The sequence below is a fragment of the Podarcis erhardii genome, assembly GCF_964252035.2.
Source record: "Podarcis erhardii genome assembly, chromosome: 13".
NCBI classification, from domain to species: Eukaryota; Metazoa; Chordata; class Lepidosauria; order Squamata; family Lacertidae; genus Podarcis; species Podarcis erhardii.
In genome coordinates this window covers 18066361-18088279 of record NC_138502.1, presented here as the reverse complement: position 1 = coordinate 18088279, position 21919 = coordinate 18066361, and the positions used below count along the sequence as shown (strand labels likewise).

General features: G+C 46.7%; 2 protein-coding genes across 4 annotated transcripts in view; both read right to left on the bottom strand.

The window, feature by feature from the left end:
* Window positions 1-21919, bottom strand: part of PTPRH (protein tyrosine phosphatase receptor type H) — a 33718-nt gene that overhangs the window by 5880 nt on the left and 5919 nt on the right. For 2 of the 3 annotated variants that reach the window (XR_014150584.1, XM_081836903.1), the window contains exons 3-15: window positions 19092-19142; window positions 16841-17053; window positions 15754-16002; window positions 13695-13946; window positions 11800-12078; window positions 10476-10751; window positions 7804-8067; window positions 6006-6087; window positions 3778-3825; window positions 3503-3593; window positions 2673-2763; window positions 1951-2027; window positions 739-873 (exon numbers count right to left, since the gene is read on the bottom strand). Coding sequence is in view for 2 of the 3 variants with exons in the window: in XM_081836903.1 (XP_081693029.1) it covers window positions 739-873; window positions 1951-2027; window positions 2673-2763; window positions 3503-3593; window positions 3778-3825; window positions 6006-6087; window positions 7804-8067; window positions 10476-10751; window positions 11800-12078; window positions 13695-13946; window positions 15754-16002; window positions 16841-17053; window positions 19092-19142 (2108 nt within the window). In the remaining variant the exon portion in view is untranslated. The remainder of the gene's footprint in view (window positions 1-738; window positions 874-1950; window positions 2028-2672; window positions 2764-3502; window positions 3594-3777; window positions 3826-6005; window positions 6088-7803; window positions 8068-10475; window positions 10752-11799; window positions 12079-13694; window positions 13947-15753; window positions 16003-16840; window positions 17054-19091; window positions 19143-21919) is intronic. The other variant, XM_081836904.1, reaches the window with a different exon arrangement.
* Window positions 6788-21919, bottom strand: part of TMEM86B (transmembrane protein 86B) — a 29443-nt gene continuing 14311 nt past the window's right edge. Inside the window, exon 4 of the transcript XR_014150587.1 lies at window positions 6788-6964. The gene's annotated coding sequence lies outside the window, so the exon portion shown is untranslated. The remainder of the gene's footprint in view (window positions 6965-21919) is intronic.

Genomic DNA, 21919 nt, shown 5'->3' with positions numbered 1-21919 from the left:
GCCCTCAAACGACAACCTACCATCAAATTGGCTGCTTAGCATCATGGCCTCATCCTGAAGGGGTGGGAACACGCATGCAACTATTCATAATGGAGAAAGGAAACAGGGGAAACGATGGCACTGAAGAGGATTAAGGAAGAAGAAGCAGTGATCAATCTCACAGGTATTGGGGAGGGGGGATTTCTATCCCACTGAAAAAACTAGTTTTGAACACCACCCCCCAAAGTAGATAATATTTTGTACAGCCCTAGATGGCTTGCCCCTTTTGAATGGGCAAGTAAACATAAAAGGTAAAGGACCCCTGGACGGTTAAGTCCAGTCAAAGGCGTCTATGGGGTGCGGCGCTCATCTTGCTTTCACGCCAAGGGAGCCGGTGTTTGTCCACAGACAGTTTTCTGGATCATGTGGCCAGCATGACTAAACCGCTTCTGGCGCAACGGGACACCGTGACAGAAACCAGAGCGCACGGAAACGCTGTCTACCTTCCCGCCACAGCGGTACCTATTTCTCTACTTGCACTGGTGTGCTTTCAAACTGCTAGGTTGGCAGGAGCTGGGACAGAGCAATGGGAGCTCACCCCATTGTGGGGATTCGAACTGCCAACCTTCTGATCGGCAAGCCCAAGAGGCTCAGTGTTTTACACCACAGCGCCACCCACATCCCCCAATGGGCACCCCCCAAGAGGCAGAACATTGTTCAAGCGGTTTCCTGACTCCCAGCCAAAGGCACAATTCTCACCCGTCCGTTCTCGGCGCAGTTAGTGAGCATGACCACGGTCACGATCTGCTGCTCCCATATCATGCGCCAGAAGTCGTACAGTGTCCCAGGCAGTGGGCCTTGGGCTGCTATGAACTCCTTTTCCCTCTCAAAGCCCTGGAGTGAGTAATGAGGAAGGAAAGAGAGAGAGAGCTTTGCCTTAGTACGGAATCAATGGGAAATCACAACGAAGAGTGGCAAAACTTGTTTAGACTGGGAGCCACTTTATGTGGTGGAAAACTGAAGGAGGCCACATTTCAACGGTGGCTGTGGTTCACACACACACATTCACATGCCATTAATATTCACCAGTTATCACATACGCGGGGACACCACCCCGTCCAGCTCCTGCTCAGTCTGCCCTCACCTGTTCTAATAGAAGTGTTGCCCAGATTTTTGGTGGCTGCTAACCAAAAATAAAGCAGTATCTGTACATATAATAACAATTCAAGAATGTCGGCACGCTGCACTTTGCTTTGCCACAGACAAGAGAAACTGGGTTCCCAGAGTTGTTGGGCTTCACAGCAATGTCAGAGGGTGAAGAGGAGAGAACCAGAAGCAGAACCAGAGACAGGCAGGTAGACAGCCCTGACAAGTGAACGGGCAGCTCAGGCAGGACGCAGAGGTTTGGTGAGCTTTAGGAGAGGAGGGGGTGCTGTTTTTGGTGAAAGTGGGTGCTGGGTGGCTTTGGCAAAGGGTGGTTGGGGTTGGGTGGGAGTAGATGGGACTGGCTGGCAAAGAAAGCAAGTGTGCAGCCCCTAGCATAACAGCAATAACGTGTCATTAAAAAATGAAACCAGCTCTTAAAATGACAGAGAAAGCAGTGAGCCAAAACAAGGATGGCAACCTACAAAAGCTAGTTGAAATAAAAAAAAGTTTCCATTGCTTGTCTAAAAGCAAGCTACGAAAAGTGAGAATAAGTGTACTCAAAGTCACTCTGTAGTGAGATGTGCAAAGTCAAAGCAGACTCTCTCTAACCATGAGAGTGTTGCTCATTAATGGGAGGTTAATGAACCCTGGGAGAAAACTGGAGACTAGTTGGCATTATATATTGGGGGCTGAGATATACCGTGCTAAAGTTGAATCCCAAATCTATGCCAAGCTTAACTTAAGTTATACAGTTTTTGTCAAGGGTGAATCACAAAGGGTCCCAAACCACATCTCACACAAAAATGCAGCCGGGGTGAGACTCACAGGCATGTAGCTTGCATTGATGTAATCTGAGTTGGGGTCTCCGGATTTGATGGTGAGCTGAACTCGCGAGTGGTCATCTGCAGAGAAGGAACCAAAGGGGTTAAATGTAAAAGCAGAGAGGGTGAGCTGAAAAATGGATAAAACTTTAAGTAAAGCAGTAAATATGGATTTACATAACTGAAAAGTGGCAGGAATAAGGTTGAGCAGCAGAGGCAGAGTGGTGTGGTGGTCAGAGTGTCAGACTAGGGTTCAAATCCCCACTCCGTCAAAAAGCTCCCTTTCTCTGGGCCTAGCCTACCTCACAGGGTTGTTGTGAAGGAAAAAATGGGGGGGGGACTATGTATGTCAAATAATTTTTATATCAAATGGGGGTCAGAAAGTGGCAGACGCAGGAAGAAATCCAGCCCTCAAGGGTCAATGAGCATCCCTCCCATTGCCAGAAAACATTATCTGAAGTAGTGGGGAATGAGTTTAGAAGTTTTCCAAATAAGTTCACTGATCTGAGCCAAAGCCTGCCTTACCCAAGAATTCTGGGTCAAGGGTCAGGTGACTCTCAAGCACCAATGACAGGCCCCTCCCGCCTCCTCCTGCTTGAATCTCTGGTCTTTTGAGGTTATATCTGAAACCACCGCTCCGTAGTGAGATGTTCAAAATTAAAGCAGACTCCTTTTGCTAAGCGCAACCAACAAAGGAAAAAACAGGGCAGGGGGAACGAAACTGACATGGCAGAACGTTGCTGTAGCGATTCTTGACTTGATTTTCAGGCCGCTCTGCCACGCTCTGGGGCTGTCCTGTCCCCACGTCCTGCAGCTGCTGTTGTGGGGGCAAGGAAAATAGAAATGGTGAAACAAGAGGCGAAGAGCTATGAAACAAGGCGACTCCTTCAGCAAAGCACGAACCCAAAGGTTCTTCTCTGTTTCTCAAAATGTATATAAGCAGTATATAAAAATTCTGACAAAAAAGAATGCAGCTGAAGTATTTAAAACAGTGGATATTTAAAGTATTTAAATAGTGGATATGTAAAGTATTTAAAACAGAACGACGGCTGAAATATTTAAAAGAGTGGCTGAATAGGGTCCGGGATCTCTTATATCTGGCAACAGCTCTCATTTAATTAGTAAAAGAAACAAGAGGGAAAGGACACACAAGAGTAATGTTTGTTATGAAAGCTGGGATTTATATTCAGTTTTTAAAGATCTTCTTGAAGCAAATCAACAAATAGATTCAATAAAAATAATAGAAATACAAAAATGGGCTTTATTCTTAATTTCTGGAATACCCTTTTCAATCTAAAACAAGGATGGCAGAGTATTTTCACTGCGATTTAATTTTAAATAAGCATATCATAGGAATGTAAATGGCTTATACTCAATCAGACCACTGGTCCACCTAGCTCAATAATGTCTACACTGGCTGGCAGCAGCTCTTCAGGGCTTGGGACAAGAGCCTTTCTTTCCCAGCCCTGCCTGGCCACGCTGGAGATCGAACCCAGGACCTTGTGCAAAGCGGGTGCTCTCCCCACCGAGCTACAGACGCCACGGCAACCTTGTACCTGGTATTCCTCTGCAAAACCAAAGCCGCTGTTGGAGAAGCGCTCGTGGCAGTAAGCTGGGAAAGCCAACACGGGCACAGAGTCCAGGGCTCTTCAGGGGAGGAAAAGATGGAACAGTTCTCTCTTTAAACCTCAAAGTTTAAGCAGGCAATACATAATTAACTGACCAATTGTGTCGCAGATAACTCGGTTCTGCCCCCTCCCCACATAAAGCCTGCCCCCCCTAAAATAAATCCTGGCTATGTCCATGCACCCCCATACCCCTTCATCCTCACCCAGGCAGTCCCATATCTGCTTTCTGTTTCTCCAATACATTCTTCGTCCTGCAAAGGAGACGGAAAACTAAGCAATGTCTGCCAGTGGCAAGGTTACCATCTGTCCTCTTTTCCCAGGACACGTCCTCTTTTTCAGGGGTAAAATTCCTGTCCGGGTGGATTTTTGTAAAATTTGCCAAAATGTCTCTGGCTATACTTTCTGGATGAGACATAGAGATGATTGGTGGTTGAAGACTTGCTTTCCTCTTCTCTTCTCCTGCCCCGCTCACAGTGCCAGATTTATGTACTGTATAAGCTAAACAAGCTCTAGCTTAGGGCCCCACTCTCTTGGGGGCCCCCAAAAAATGTAAAGAAAAAAAACCCTGGATGTACATTTCCAAAATGTAAGATAAACAACAACAACAACAAAAACCCTACATACAGCAACAGTGTTTTGTGTTGTGTAGGCTCCTCTGATGTACATATTTTGTTATGTGCAAAAGGCTTTAGATATCTGTTGGGTCCATAAATTACCATATAGCATATATTCAACACACAAAACAGCGACACACACAAAGGACAGTTGGACATATAAAGGGCCCCATTACCTTCAGTAGCTTAGGGCCTCATCAAACCAAAATCCAGCCCGGCCCCCTCAGCAATATATCACAGCTTCTATAGCCTACATATAGTAGGGGTATTTAAAAAGAGAGTCGTCATAGTGTCCTCATTTTTGTTCTTCAAAACATGGCGACCCTAGTGGTCTCCCCCCCTCCAAAAATAATAATCTCTAATCAGAACGCCTGACAGGGCACTATAGAATTGAAGCCTGGGGTACCCGAACCTCCCACTGGGGGAGCCATGGCACTAGACCAAAGGCCCTTTGTGCCAGTCCATAAGCAGAGCTGTGTAATTTGGAAATTACTGCGTCGCCCAAGAAATCCACACAGAGAGAAATTTGTCTCCTCTCTCATGACACTAGAACTCGTGACCATCCAAGGAAGCTGAATGTTGGAAGATTCAGGACATATAAAAGAAAAGTACTTCTTCATGCAGGGCACAGGCAGACTATGGAACTCCCTGCCACAGGAGGAAGTGATGACCACCAAAATGGTCAACTTTAAAAGAGGATTGGACTAACTCTTGGAGGACGGGGCTAACATGGTTCCTATATACATGACAGCAACGCTTTGCCTCCACTGCTGGAGACTTCTGAATACCAGGAGGGGAGAGAGCTCTTGTGCTTGGGTCCTGCTTATTGGTTCCCATAGGCATTTGGTTGGCCACTGGGCTGAAATAAAAAAATTAAGGATATATATATGTTCATGAATGTACCAACCAAGCACGTACATAGATAAGTGGACCACATGTCTGGAGCAGCACAGGAAGACCGTCCTGAAACCATTTTGACTCCCAAACTAACCAAATGTTCTCTCTGCAAGGAGGGAGGGGGTGAGGGAACCTTCCCATTGTCTCAGGAATTGAGAAATCACCATCTCAAAGGAATGGCCAGACTACCAGGAAAGGCAATCAGATAAGGCGTTATCAGATAACCTGGCAGACAGGAAAAACAACAACGTTCAAATTTCTGTTGCAGACCACCTTTTCTGTGATGTAGGTATGATGTTTGGGTGGGGGTGGTCTTGGGTTACACCCCTTCTGTGATGTATGCATGACGTATGGAGGGGTGGTCTTGGGCTCCAGGGCAGGGAATTAAAAATGTCTATATAAGGGCAGGCACACCTTTGTTCTTGGTCCTCCTCCGTCCTCCTGCGTGTGAGGGGAGCACCCTGTTGCAACAGCTTTAATAAAGATCAGGCTTACGAGCTGCTTTGCTTCTCAATATTCTCTGGCTGGCCTCCGTTATTTTCTCCTACCAATAGGGAACCTACAAAGGACTCTATAAGGGCTCTTGTGTCCCCCATAAGGAAATAAGGGCAGATTTTTGTTCATTACAGTGGGAACAGGATGCTGGACTAGATGGGCCACTGGCCGGATCCAGGAGGGCTGTTCTTGTTCTCTTATGACTTTTTGTAGCTGGACAGAAGACTTCAGTGCACTGCCTGGCCCTTTGCCCCCCATCCCTGCAGAGGAAATGCGTCAGGGGAAAATACAAGCCAATAAACGCAGCTTGTTTTCTTTTCCTATGTGCCTCCAGATTCAGGTTACGGCGCCCTGATGCTCCCCCCGCTCCCTGCTGGGGTCAATAATGCTGTGCAGCAGAAGCCTGCGATACTGAGCTTGCTCACCTTTTCCTCCAGAAATAGAACAGCAGCAGGCTGAGGAGGCCTGAGAAAAGCAGCACAGGGAGCAGAGTTTCAAGGATGACCCCTAAAGACAAAGAAAGAAAATGCTGCTACTAAGTCTGTGTGCATGTCTAAGTCGGGGATGGGAAATTCGTGGTCCTTCCTGCGTTCATAGAATCAGAGAATTGTAGAGTTGGAAGTGACCAGTGCAGGAATCGGTTACTCCGTGGTCCCTTCTCACTCTTAAAAGCTATGATTCTAAGCAGAGTATAAAAGGGATGCAGGTGGCGCTGTGGGTTAAACCACAGAGCCTAGGACTTGCTGCTCAGAAGGTCAGCGGTTCGAACCCCCACGATGGGGTGAGCTCCCGTTGCTCGGTCCCTGCTCCTGCCAATCTAGCAGTTCGAAAGCACCTCAAAGTGCAAGTAGATAAATAGGTACCGCTCCGGCGGGAAGGTAAACGGCGTTTCCGTGCGCTGCTCTGGTTCGCCAGAAGCGGCTTAGTCATGCTGGCCACATAACCCGGAAGCTGTACGCCGGATCCCTCGGCCAATAAAGTGAGATGAGCGCCGCAACCCCAGAGTCAGCCACGACTGGACCTAATGGTCAGGGGTTCCTTTACCTTTACCTTTAAGCAGAGTATAAATGAAGGAAGGTGAACAGAAAAGGAAGGGAGCACAGTTTAGTGGTCTGCTGAGCACCTGCTTGGCATGCAGAACTCCCCAGGTTCAATCCCTGGTAACTCCTATACAGTGGTACCTCGGGTTACAGATGTTTCAGGTTACAGACTCCGCTAACCCAGAAATAGTACCTTGGGTTAAGAACTTTGCTTCAGGATGAGAACAGAAATCGTGCGGCGGCAGCAGGAGGCCTCATTAGCTAAAGTGGTGCTTCAGGTTAAGAACAGTTTCAGGTTAAAAACAGACCTCCAGAACGTATTAAGTTCTTAACCCAAGGTACCACTGTATTATTTTAAAAGGATAAAGTCGCAGGCAATGGGACAGACCTCTGGCTGAGACCCGGAAAAGGCTCTGCTGGTAGGACTGATGCTGTTGGCCAATCTAGTCCACCGCCCCATTCTCACAGGGGCCAGCCAGGTGGCTGGGGGAACCTGCAAGCAGAATCTGAGCACAAGAACAGCCTCCCCTCCTGTGGGGCTTTCAAGCAACTGGGATTCAGGAGCATTGCTGCCTCTGGCCACAGGGACAGAGCATCATCACTTCTGTGGCTGGTAGTGACTGCTGGGGCTGATGGGAACTGGAGTCCACAGCATCCGGAACCCTGACAATGCCAGACTAGGCAAGCCGCCAGTCCCTGGTGTTAAGACGGCTTTGAACCCTCCCAAGTCTTTTCATGCATTTTGCACAGAACAGCCCAGACCCCTCACCCCAGGGTGCTCTGTGCCTGTTCGCCAAGGGTCAGTAATATCCAAGGCAACACGATGACCAAGTACAACAATGCAATGGTTCTATGTTTTCAAGAGAATCCACCAAGAGTGCACATTTTGGGACTTTCAGAGATTTATAAGATTTCTGTTTATTTGGTTTTTCAGAGAGTTTCATATATTTCATATTGTTCAATGTTCTGTATAGATTTTATAAAGAGTTTATATCGATACTGCATTGTTGTACTTGGTCATCGTGTTGCCTTGGATATTACTGACAATTGTTTGCAACACAGAGGTTTAATTGTTTGGTTCCTTGTTCGCCAAGGGTGCCGTCATTCAGAAAGAGAAGCATTTTTAAACAGCACGCTTCACCCCCAGCCCGGCCACTGAAAGGCTTGCCCAGATGTGTCTCACCTGCGTTGCTGGTGGTGCACATCTTCTGGGCGGACGCTGCCTCCTGCTCATACCAGAACGTCTGCACTTGGACCAAGTAGCTCCAGGCGGGTTGCAGGTTGTCAATCTCCGTCTCCTCTTTGCAGATGGTCCATTCCTGGACAAGCTGGTCTGACAGGCAGACCTGCAATTTACTGATCTTGCTGGCTGGGCACGTCCAGGACAATACCAGACGGTCGCCCCACATGGAGGAATCACACTTCAAATTATTCACGTGGTCTGGCTCTGTGCAGGTGGGAAGCAGAGAGTACTGTGGAGATATATATATATATATATATATACACACACACACACACACACACACACACACACACACACATATATATATATATATATATATACACACACACATATATATATACAGTGGTGCCCCGCAAGACAAACGCCTCGCAAGACGAAAAACCCGCTAGACGAAAGGGTTTTCCGTTTTGGAGGCGCTTCGCAAAACAAATTTCCCTATGGGCTTGCTTCGCAAGACGAAATGTCTTGCGAGTTTTTTCGACTCCCCCCCCCCTTTCCCCCTTTTTCTAAGCCGCTTATCCGCTTATCCGCTTATCCGCTTATCCGCTAAAAGCCGCTAAACCGCTAATAGCGCTAAGCCGCTAAGCCGTCAATGGGCTTGCTTCGCAAGACGAAAAAACCACTAGACGAAGAGAATTGCGGAACGGATTCTTTTCGTCTTGCGAGGCACCACTGTACATATATATATATATATATGTATGCAGGTTTTGGTGTCCTCGGGTGTCTTCCCGTGTAAAAGTTGGGGTGTCTAGGCGACGTTTCGACGAGGTCTCACTCGTCATCTTCAGGCTGGTGCTTTCGGCTTCTTGTTACTGGAACAGAGCAGGATCTCAGTGTTTGAGTTCCTATAAATACTGTAGAGGGGGTGTGGTGTATAGCCTCCAATGAACATTGGAGGCTATACACCACACCCCCTCTACAGTATTTATAGGAACTCAAACACTGAGATCCTGCTCTGTTCCAGTAACAAGAAGCCGAAAGCACCAGCCTGAAGATGACGAGTGAGACCTCGTCGAAACGTCGCCTAGACACCCCAACTTTTACACGGGAAGACACCCGAGGACACCAAAACCTGCATTCCTGTACCCGTGAAAATCTACGAAAGCAAATATATATGTATATATATATTGCATGCCCACAAACATGTGAGTCCCATCCTTTTTTCAATAGGACCTCAATAGGAAATGGATGAAGTTTCCAATTCTATTCTTTATACCCCGCCCATCTGGCTAGGTTTCCCAGGCCACATCTGCCAAAGACAGGGCAGGCCACCCATGAGACAAAATGAGGTAACCACCTTGGCAGGGGCAGACTTTGATAATATGGTGCCCTGGGCAAGGATAAAGGCTGGTGAGCCGCCTCCCTTGAATATTTCATATTTTCACAGTAATTCTTTTTGGTACAGTTGCTTTTTTATGGATCTTCTCAGAAGGTACCCATTTAAATATAGGATGATGATTGTTGTTGATGCTATTATGCTGAACCTGGGCAGCAGGATCTACAGGGGCAGCAGATCCAAACGTCAAGGAATGAATCACCTGTTTACCACCAGTCTAGGGGATGGCAGTGCCTGTTAGCTTCCTCTACTTCAGGTGTCAGGGACTGGATGCCCTTCTCTTGAACCTTCCCATGGGCAGGAGGACAGCATAGATTTAGAACAGTGGTTGGCAGAGGGGCATGGTCCAGAGGGGGAAAGCTGGGAAACACTGGGTGAGGCACAACTAGAAGAGGAAACACCAGGAGAGAGAGAGAGCTGGCCGATTCAGTGTCCTTGGAAAACATTCCTGCCCCCCCCCTTCGCCTAAGACTAGATGGGATTTGAGAGTGATAGAACAGAGAGCTCATTGGCAACAAGCTCAGATTAACCGACATATGAGTGACATTGATTAATGGGGACGGAAGGAGTGAATCCTTACTGGGAGCACGGCCATATTTTTAGAGAGATATGCATTCCTTTGTCTCTCAGTGTGATTATTAAAGAAACTAATTGGTAAGGCGCTCTTTCTTTTGATCCTGGGGGTCCTATTCCCCGAAGCCTGATATCAGGCGACATTCACACCACTGGATGGAAGTAGTGATTGCTAAACTGCTCTAGGAAATGTATGTCACGGACTGGTTGGATGCAGAGGAATAGTGGCAGGTCCAGAAGCAGAAGCAGAGGCGGAAGCCAGAGAGCCAGTGAGAGGTAGAGGCAATGAATCCTAGTTTGGTCCCCCTCGGCAAACCCTCCACCTCCTCTCTGGCACCCCCTGGTGTTGGGCTCCCTGCCTTCTGCCCACTAGTGAGCACCAGCCAACATTATTGGGTAAGATGGACCAATAGCCTGATTCAGCAACAAGCAATCGGGGATGGGGGGGAGGGGGCGGTGAGGCTCAACATCTGTGTGTGGCTGGGTTAGACCTTCCCTCTACTAATTTGTAGCATAGGCCACTGAATCACTTCAGTGTGTGTGTGTGTGTGTGTGTGTGTGTGTGTGTAGCTCCCCCTTGACCCTCGCTGCCTGTGGAACTCCTGCCATGAAAGTCGATGCTTTCTTGCATGCCAAGCCTCCCTTTTGAGAGAGGATGGGACCACCCCATTTTCTGCCCCCCCCCAAAGAAAACTGTAAGTACTTGTAGCCCCTTCTTGCAGAATGCCAACGCTGTACGCGGTCTTGTTTTCTCCTTCTGCTACGCTCAGCAAAGTGAAGGTGTAGTTGGAGCTTGGAGTGAGACCTCTCAATGTCATCTCCGTGGAAGTGCCAAGACGCATTTCTTTGTCGTTGGACTCGTTCAGGTTCTTCCACCGGAGCAGAAAGCTGCTGAAAGCTGAGCTCGGCTTCCTCCAGGATAATTCAATTTCTGTCTGGCTGCTATTGCGGACCCTGAAATCTGTAGGGGGCAAGGGGCCTGAAAGGAGGAGGCAAGATTTGTCAGGAGAGCCAAGTCACAAAGAAAGCAGAGGTTGTTGTGCTAGTCTACAAGAGGGGAGAACTGCCCCCCACCCACCCACAGTTAGGCAATGCCACCCCTGATTCATCCAGCCTGATGAAGAGTTCTGTTGAACTCAAAAACTTACACTGTTTTCTGACATTTGGGTTGGTCCTTATAAAGACATTGCCCAACAGCAGCCACCCCCCTCATTTACAGAGGTGTCTTTCAAACACTAGACGCAGCTTCTCCCTTAATGTGAGCTCATAAAATGCCACTCTCCTCTCTGTGGATCTGGGACTTCTTTTCTCCAGCTGCTTCTACACTAAGTGTAGAATTTCTTAAAAATTTTAAGAAAAAAAGCACTGACAACAACCTTGTAAGCCATGGCGGACTGAACTGTCATGGGGGCCCCTTCACAACAACGTCTAGGTAACCACTGTTATCCTCTTCAATGGGGTTGTTCCACGACAGATGGCCACACCTTCACAACATCTGTGCTACCAACTCTCAATCTTTGGGATTGTTGAAATATATTCACCAAAAAAATTAATCAAATTGAGTCATACAACTCAAACTGGATGTTCTAGACCCAAAAAAGTTTTAAGCACTGTGAACTAAAGTCGCTTCTGGGGCGCCTCTGGGATTAGGGGCCCTGAAGCTTAAGCTTCATTTTCATAGCAGATCACAGAATTGTAGAGTTGGAAGGGACCCTGAGGGTCATCTAGTCCCACCCCTTGCAATGCAGGAATATGCAGCTGTCCCTTACAGGGATCGAACCTGCAACCTTGGCCTTATCAGCACTAGGCTCTAAGCAACTGAGCTGATCCACCCTTGCCTGAAAGGTAAAGCTAGGTGGAGTGACCATGACTAGCTCAACATCTCCCAGTGAGTTTCATGGCTGAGTGGAGATCTGAACCTGGTTCTCCCCACCCCTAGTCCAAGCCTCCAACCACTACACCACACTGCCCAAAGTCCAAGCCATATTGCCCCCCCCCCTCCGCCAGACCATGACAGCTGCACTCACATGTCAGAGCCCATTTGCTGGCTTCTTTGCTCTTAACCCTGCCGATCTCAGAGGCCAGCTTCACTGAGTACAGGATCCCTGGCAGGAGTTGTGTGATGTTGTAGCTGAGGCAATCGACTCCAACCAATTCATTCCCCGACAGGTTTGCGTTTTTTCCGCCACACCAGCTCACGCTGTACGAATAGTGTGCGGCATTGAGGTCTTTGGGCCGATCCCAGGAAACAGGGATGCTGTTGGTCTCGCACTGCGACACGCTTATATTCTCGGGAGCATTTGGAGCTGAGGGAAAGAGCAGGCTCACTTAACACACCACAACAACCCCTGCTGGCCTTGCAGATGTTGGAAGCCCAGTGTCCTTAATCTGAGCAGCCCATCCCTCCAAGCCAAAGCCCACCATACTCACGCCTCGTCTCAAAATGGGGGCACCCTCAGGTAGCTGCTAGGGCTCTGGCGCCCCGGCTGGGCTCAATCCTGATTCCTGTCCCTTTGACTAGTGCTCTGACCACTGAATGACTGGGTCTGGGAGCAGCTGTCTAGCGTTCCCGCAACTTCCTATTGTTGTGGTGGGAAATTTGAACAGCGGCCATTTTAATTCCCCACTGTGACTCTGACATAGCGTTGCTGTGGGAAATTAGAGAGTTAAGGGGCCCACAAATCCCCCTCAGGCCTGGAGCTGGTCCTGATGACACATCCTCCAAGTATCCCCATTTTCCAGGATTAACAGAAGCTGTCCCAGTTTCTGATTTGATCCCAGAATATCCCGCATTTCCTTAAGACGTCCCTGTTTTCATTGGAGAGGTGTTGGAGGGCAATGGAGTTATGCGACCTCCAAGCCAAGGAGATAAGTAACTATACAACCTTTAGAAGACACCTGAAGGCACCCCTCTATACGGAAGTTTTTTTAAAAAAAGAAAAATGTTTAATTAAGCTTTCATATAAGTTGGAAGCCACCCAGAGTGGCTGAGGCAACCCAGTCAGATGGGTGCGGTATTAATAATAATAATAATAATAATAATAATAATAATAATAATAATGGAATAGTGTGGGAATGTTCTGGGGTGCAGGAGAGGATATATTGACTAATTATATCCTTATCCAACTTGTACTAACAAGTTCCCAAAATATCAGCAGAGTTTATAGACATTCCCCTTTAAGTACGCAACGGTAACGCTTGCACAGGTTCGCTAGAACCTCTATAATAATTACTCTGGTAATTTCCCCTTTGTTCCCTCTTAAAATACAAGACACGACACAGTCTTTATAAAAGTATAAAAGAGTTTACTCACGTTCTGTTCACAATATGATCCCAGAAGGTAGGCAGGCTTAAAAAGGTTACATACACTTAGAATCTATCTTGTAGCAAGATATTACTGTCCTCTCTTGGCTGGGAGCCAAGAGGGCATGTTGCTCCTTCAGAAGATGAAGATGGCAGAGAGGCAAGAGGCAAGAGAGAGAGTGGCTGCCTGCCCTGTGCTTTTATCATTACCTGCACAGGTGAGGCCACACCCACCTCTGGTCACATGCGGAGGAAGTCCGTCCCCAGGAAGTTTACCTGCTTGCTGGACAGACATCCCTCCCCATGTTCTAACATGTACACTCTAGGAATGTTGTCATTGACTGCTCCTGTGTTTACATCCCACAAATAGGACATCCCTATTTTCATTGGATGAATGTTGGAGGGTATAGGATGATGTGCTCGTGCTGATGGGAGTTGGAGTCTTGAGGGGCTACAGGTTTTCCCTCCCTGCTCCACAAGGCACTGCATGCTAGCTGAGGTCTGTGGTGCTGATACGGGAGCTTGGGAGTGTTTTCTATGTGACTCAATCTACTAGGGGCAGGAGAAAGTTCTCAGGGTCCTGGCTGCTGCTTCCCTTTCTCCCCTGGCCTCAGCCTACCTGTGGTGGCCTGTATGGTGCTCCCGATGCTGGAGATGTTGTTGGCAGAAACGGCAAAGACCTCAACATTGTACGTTTTGCCTGGTGTCAGGTTGTGCACCCAAAGCAAGTTTCCGGAGGTGTTGCACCACCCCGGCAAGCAGACCTTGTATCTATAGAAGCTGGCGTGAGGGTCCTTGGGCGGCGCCCATTCAATCTGCAGCGCATCCACTGTGCGATTCTGTATATTGATGTAGGGGACAGGTGAAGGGCCTGGATTGGAGAAACAGAAGGACCCTCTAGGCTCTTTGATACGAGCAGACCTACAGGCATAAGCTGGTCCTGTAAGAAAATGACACAGTGTGTAGAGCTCCTGTCCAGGGCTCCCACATGCCACATCATTTCCATGATACACCACACACACACACACACACACACACACACACACACACACACCCTATCTTCCAGTTTCCCAATTCCTTGCCTCCACACCTGTGAATCATCTGCCCTTGGCTACTGAAATGACAGTAGCATCATTCCACAGCTACCTGAGCAGAGCCTCTGCTATTTGTTGTGTTATGCGACACTGGCTATGTACAAAAGGGGCACCCCAGTAGCAATACCTACCTAGTTTGTGGGACTTTGTTCCGATGGAGACTCACATTTCTTTCCGCTGCTGGAGTTCAGGTAGCAAGTAAAGCTTGGGATAAGAGCGCAACTACAGTGGTACCTCGGGTTACAGACACTTCAGGTTACAGATTCCGCTAACCCAGAAATATTACCTTGGGTTAAGAACTTTGCTTCAGGAGGAGAACAGAAATCATGTGGCAGCGGGAGGCCCCATTAGCTAAAGTGGTGCTTCAGGTTAAGAACGGTTTCAGGTTAAGAACAGACCTCCAGAACGAATTAAGTTTTTATCCTGAGGTACCCCTGTACTTACCTTCAATTAACCAACTCTGCTGGTTTACTACTGCTGTGCTGAAATACTGACTGCCGTTTAATTACATTTAAAAGCTTGCTTTTATACTGCTGCTAAGTTGCCCTGCGGATCCTGATGAACGGGAAGGCAGGGCATAGCTTAAATAAAATTAAATATGCGGCATATCTAACCACACACACACACACACACACACAAACAAACAAACACACATTTATGGATCAATATGAGCATGCACACAACCAAGCTAGTTAGGAGAAAATTTAAGCAGGCTACACTATCAGAACACAAGATAACAACTTGTTCTCTATTCCTCAATGCTCCAGACATTGCCACACACACCTCGCCTAACATACAGTGCCTTGCAGAGAAGGGAAGGGAAACCCATAGCCCATCAAGACTCCAGCACCCATCATTCCCAGCCAGCATGGCCAATAGGCAGGGATGATAGAATCTATAGTCCAACAACGAATGGAGGGCCAGGGGTTGCCCTCCCTGCTGTCCAAAGACCTGGTTTCAGCTGCTGCTTGCAGAGTGGGGGGAAATAGATATAGATCACCTTGTGTGGGGTAATTAATAAAAGAATTGGCTGGATCCCTAGATCCAAAGTGCAGAGCTAAACACACTCTCCAGCAAAAGAGAGCCCCCAGCAGTGTTTTAAAAAGTCACAAAAGCAAGCAGCAGTGTAGCGTGGAGATTTAGGCTGTTGAACCTTTGAATATCCTGTTTAGTCTGCTACCAGAGCTTCCCATTTCTACCCCTCTTAGCATTGAAGCGACCTTGCACCTTAGTAAGTTTATAAATGCTTTACTTACAAAGTTCCAAATGTTCATGCATTTATCCATTGCAGCAGCAAAAGTAAACACAGGCAGAAATCTCGGGATACAAAATATAGCGAAATGGCTCTAAGCATGCAGTCTGAGCTTGTAGCGAGCAAGCTCAGATACCTCCTATCTCACATGGTGAAAAAGACGAAGAAAGGAGGAAACTTAACTTTCTTCTAAGAGCTGAGGGGGCGTGACCTGGCTGAGTCTAGGAGTACAATTCTACAATTTTAACCCCTTCATGCATTAACTAGCCCTAAGCTTGCTTGCTGTGTCTGACTGCAATTTCCAACAAGTAGAAGGTAATGGCGAGACTCACAGGTGAAGGCAGTGATGGATGATTCCTTGCTGCACCGTCCATCCAGTTTTCTGAACACTGTCATGTTGTAGTTCTGCCCAGGCGACAGTTTTGGGATGTTGGCTGTGCAGTTACTGATGCTGGCTTTAGGGACTGTCATAGCGCTGCCTCTGTGCGCCTTGTAGCAGCAGTCGTTGGAGATTTGCCAGTGAAGAGTTACAGAATGGTTGGTCTGGTCCCTTTGGGTGAGTTTTTGCACAGGACATGGCTCTGTTCAGAAGCAGAAGCAGAGAATGAGCAATCAATGAGCACTTCAACCCCACAGAACACTCCTTATAGGGAAACCAGGCCCAAATTCATTGCACCTATCACTGGGACCTTCTCTAGGGGGCCTTTGGACTGCCGCTATTTTGCAGGAGGGACACAAACGCAGCCTCAAATTTTTGGTTTGCGGAAAGAAAGTAGATCGAAGCACTCCGTTGCCCTAGCACAACAAATCCACTTAAAAGAAAAAAGAAGAAATGGGGTGTCTGCAGTTTGGAAAGTGATGGATGTGGAAAAAGAGGAAATGGTGGGGCCAGGGGATTCTAAGTCAGTGGCTCTCAAACTCTTCCCCCCTCTGACCCACACTTTGAGAATATAAATTTGCTCCTGCCATACAGACTTTTTTGTTGACAAAAAATACACTGGAAAACAAAAGGAAACAACTTGCAGCAGTGCTTGATTTATGACTTAAGATGGAATAACTCAGTCGGTAGAGCATTAGACTCTTAATCGCAATGTCCTGGGTTCGAGCCCCACGTTGGGCAAAAACATTCCTGCATTGCAGGGGGTTGGACTAGAATGATGATCCTATGATTCTATGATTTTACTTCGTAATATGAACATAGGACATCCAGAAAGTATAAATCAATGCAGCTACATATTCTTCAAGTGAAAGAAGATATTTTGATACTATACTACACTGATATGTTTAAATGTCTTAATTTTTTTTTAAAAAAAACGAGGGTCCTTTCATCAGTCTCATTTGCTTTGCAAAGGGCCTTTGGCATGCAGAACCTGGGTTCCCTCTTGACGCAGACTGTGGAGTGTGGATTTCTGCCCTCACCTCCGCACTCAAGGCAGTCAGCGAGTGAGGAACAGTTTTTATCCAAGATCACATGCTGTTGGCACCGAGTGGGAAGGCTGGTGCTGTTGACGCAGCCTGGATCCTGGTCCATCACCTCTGGTCTTCTGAAAACTTCTGTGACATTTGCATTATCCAAGGGACAGTACACAACGACAAAGTTTCCACCGACTTCCCCGGGGTATTTGCAGGGATCTGTGGCGGCAACGAAATGAAGGCAGGCGTTAGAGAAGCCTTTCCCCAGTGTGGTGTCCGCCAGACACTTGCTGGACTGCAACTCCCATCATTCCTGACCAATAGCTGTGCAGGCTGAGGCTGATGGGAACTGGAGTCCAACAACAGAATCTGGAGGATACCAAGGCGGTTGGGGAGCTAGTTTAGGGTGTTAGCCCCGCCTGGTCCTACTATATTCAGCTCTCCTTCTTGTGGGATATTGAGACATAAGTAGCAGTCAAGTACAACAGTCCTTGTTTTCTTAGAGTGGACATGCGGGGGAATGTTTGGTCCAACCAGTCCTCCTTCCTGGGACATACTTCCTTTTGCATGTGACTAGAGGTGGGTGTGACCTTACCTGTCCAGGTAACAAAAGGGCAAGTCACGCAGCATGCCCTCTCTCTTTGACCTCCTCCGTCGTTGGAGCAGCTTTTAGCTAGAATTGCTCTGTTGGCTCTCAGCCAACACAGCACACTGGGATTATCTCCATATGGGATAGATCCACTCTGTAACTAAGCCTGCCTTTAGGGATCCAACTGTGAACTGATGATGTGAGTAAACTTCTTTTATATACTTTACACAAAACTGTGGCATGTTTATTCTCTGAAGAGGGACATAAGGGAAATTACCAGGAATCTAATATTGAGAGGCTTAAACAAGCCTGCAACCAGCTATCTGCTGTGCATTTAAAAGGGGAATGTAAAACTCTGCTAAGTTATACAACTTGCTAGCGCAAGTTAGGAAAGATATTAATAAACAATATATCCTCTCCTGCCTCCCTGAACATTCCCACACTTCTCTCTTGCCTCCAAGGGCATGGAGGGCTTTGCAGGTTGCAGAGCAAAGACCACAGGGAGGCCCTCCCCGATGGAGCTTAAGACTGCTGGGGAAACAGCTGGCTGGGGAGGAGACTTAGGGGAAAGTGAGAGACCCATATCGTCAGTTCTGGCATCTGCTTTACTGGGGCCAGTCTTGCCGTAGGTTTCTCTGTTTGTATTCTGATTGCATGAATAAAGAATCAACTTTACCGCTCGTCTTTTGAGTCTCTGTTCTGACCTGCAGCTGAACCAGCTCTGACACTGAGCTTCTAATGTTTGTGCAGGTCCACTCCTTGATTCAGGCCAGTATTTAGGGGGAATGTCATAGCTCATTGGTAGAGCACTTGCTAGGCGTGCAGAAGGACTCAGGTTCAATCCCTAACATCTCCAGGTAGGCTTCAGAGGGAGAGGTGCCTATCTAAAGTCCTGGAGAGCTGCCAGTCCCTGTAAACAAGGTGCTGGGAACCTTCGGCCCTCCAGATGTTGGTGAATTACAGCTCCCATCAGCCCCAGCAAGCATGGCCAATGGCCAGGGATAATGTGAGCAGTAGTTTCCCAATATCTGGAGGGCCACATGTTTCTCTCCTGTTCTGTATAGAGGAAGCACATTGCGTGAAACCCCGGAACAGACCAGCTGCCAACCAGTTTCAATACAAATGAGCTAGAAATTTCAGGGGTCAGCAAACTTTTTCAGCAGGGGAATGGTCCATAGCTGTCAACATTTCCCTTTTTTAAAGGGAAATTCCCTTATTCTGAATATGATTCCTTGTAAGAAAAGGGAAAAGTTGACAGCTATGGGCCGGTCCACTGTCCCTCAGACCTTGTGGGGGGCCGGACTATATTTTTTTTAAAAAATGAACGAATCCCTATGCCCCACAAATAATCCAGAGATGCATTTTAAATAAAAGCACACATTCTACTCATGTAAAACAGCAGGCAGGCCCCACAAATAGCCCAGAGATGCATTTTAAATCAAAGGACACGTTCTACTCATGTAAAAACACACTGATTCCCGGACTGTCCGCGGGCCGGATTTAGAAGGCGATTGGGCCTACCCATGTGCTAGATGGATCAATAATCTGATTCAGCATTAACCAGCTCCTCGTCTTCCTGCTTCAGAAGATATTGAGTTAATATCAGATTAATCCACACCAGGAAGAAGCAACATCAGAAGCCCAGAGAAAGGTTGTTATTCTACTTACCTGCAGTTGTTGTGGACGGCTTTGTAGTAGTTATGGATTCTTTATTTTTGCCTGTTTTGGAGAGGCGAGGCAGAGGGGGAAGAGGCAAGTATGCGGAAAGTTGAATCTCCATTATGGATTATTCAGAAAATATACAGAATTGCATCTGAAACTAAAAGACCCTCATGCACACAAAGACACAGATTCTCCAGAAAGTGCAAAAGACGAAACCAAGCAAGCATAGAAACAAATTGGTAGCAAGCTGTGCCAAAATGACTCTCTTTCAACCCAAGGAAGGAGGCTGTTTCTTCAAAAAAAAAAAAAAAGTTTTAATAAAGCAAGAACCCGAATTTTAAAATTTTTTGGGGTGGACCCATATTTCAAGATCCGAAAGGGGATTCTGATCATCTTCTTGCTACTGCGTTAATGTCCAAATCAATCCAAATCAGTCCAAACAGAGTTCATAATTCTATCTAGTCTTATCTTGCTGTTTCCACATCACATCTTGTTCATATATTTTCTCTTTTTTCTTTATGATCTCTTCTGATAGTCTCCTTAAGCCGATAAACACCAATAATAATCCTGTGTGAATTTTTCCGTTCTTCCAATCCTCAAATCGAGATGGTTTCCATATATCATCGCCTTCATAGATAACATCGCTCTTTCCATCATTAATCTTGCAAAACTGTCGCTCTTAAGTCCCTCTGAGGAGTTTCACCCACAATATAAAAACAGCTCTATTTCTCTATTTCTCCTCCCAGACTCAAGTCCTCCTACAGAACTTCCCAATATGGCGACGGCATTTTTAACTGCGTCATTCCAAAGCTCTTATACATTCCACGCTCTTCTTAAAACATGCTTTGGTTCGAAAGTTTATCTCCACACAGCCTTAAATCCACAGCTTAAGTCCTTAAAACGACATTTCTGACTCGTGAGGGGAGGGGATTCTTGTTTAATCACATAAGGAAAGAAAGGAAAGTTTTTTCCCCCTCCCCCATCAGTCATCTGCCATACCGTGTCTTGGCGTATCTTCTCATGATTTAATCTTGTCTTGTTTTATCAGAGATCTCTTCTGTTAGCAGTCTTTACTCCCCCTCCTTCCTTGAAATACGTGCATTCCTTCATCCAAATTGTTTCTTTTGAAGTTCTTGCAGCGAGTGGCGCGGATCAGGGATGGCGTCCAGGAGCACCGGAATCCCACAGGAGGGCTTTTTGCCTAGTGCCCCCATCCCCACAAATTCGGGGGTGGTATAGGGCACAACAGGCAAGGCAGTCCCCCCCCCATCCTGGGGGGGGGGTAGGGAGGCTAATTACTCCCATCATAGCCTCCAAATTACCTCGTGTGGGTCGGAGAGATGTTATTGTCAGCCATCTTCCGATGCACCCCGATGCGGCTTTGTAATTCGGAATTTATGTGATGTGATTTAATTTGATTTGATTGGCCGGTTAATAAAAAAATATTTTAAAAAAAGAAGAACCCTGCTGGGTTGTATTAGAATCCCAGAATCCTGTTTATAGCTGGGGCCAGCTGGAAATCTCAAAGAAAGCCACATCGTCCTGGCACAAAGGCAACAGCAGCCTTCTTTATGTTTCTTCCCAGAAACTGGTATTAGTCAACAGCAGACTGCCTTTGAACATGGAGCCTCTATTCTATCTATCCTGGCTGGTGGGCATTGATAGACTCTAACTGGGAGCACAAGTCAATGCTAATGCTCAAAATATTGGGAAACTCTTAGAAGAATCAGCTATCTCATTATACATGACAAAGCCATTTTTCACCTTCTCACCCCTTGCTTTTTCCTGTGAGACCTATTGCAGTCGTTAAGAGTCGTCAACAGGCTCATCACAGCTATCTGCCAATCACCCATTCCCATCACCCTTCGGAGTAATGCCCCTCCCCACCTTCTCACTATATAGAAGGGTCTGGTGACTTCTGTTTCAGTGTATCTGAAGAAGTGTGCATGCACACGAAAGCTCATACCAAGAACTAACTTAGTTGGTCTTTAAGGTGCTACTGGAAGGAATTTTTTTATTTTGTTTTGACTATGGCAGACCAACACGGCTACCTATCTGTTTGTAAATATTATAAAACTAATGAAGGCTAGAATTGACATGGGTTTATAAACTTTGTGGTTTTCAGGGGTATCGATTAGGGAAAAAGAATAGAATTACTAAAAACTATGGGAAATAAGGGAATGGATTTGCTGATCAGATAATGAAATTAGAATACAGAAGGGGAGGTATGAGGAGGTCGGGGAAATTAGGCTTAAGAAAATAAGGTTGGAAATTATACTTGTTTCTTTTTGTTTTTTGTTTGTGTATGTTTTTATTGTTAAACTTTAATAAATATCACTAAAAAAAAAGATAGACTGATCCTCTACTTGCGAATGAGGCTGCAGCTCAGCAGGAAGGTTCACTTCCAGGCATCTCCAAGTAAGCCTGCGAAAGTCTGAAATCTTAAGAGAGTCACTGCTGGTCACTGAAGACAATTCTACGCAAGATGGACCCGTGGTCTGATTCAATATAAGGCAAAATTCCTATATCCCTCTGTGAATTTTTCTGATCATTTCCAAAAGCCATCTTTGCTAATGGCCATTTTGTAGTTTAGTCACTAGGATGCAGGGACTAACTTGCCCTTACTTCTTTAGTTTCCCCACTTGTCCCTTCTCACACTAGGCTCTCATTCCTCCAAACAGTCTAGAAACCCTATGGTGGGAAACCATGGGGTAGGGGAACTGGTGGTGAAAGGGTTAAGTGTCCTCTCAAATTGCCCCCCTCTCAAATTGGGGTTCTCAACATGGAAAACGGCCGTTGAGCTACCTTTACATGAACTTCTATGTAAGGCACTG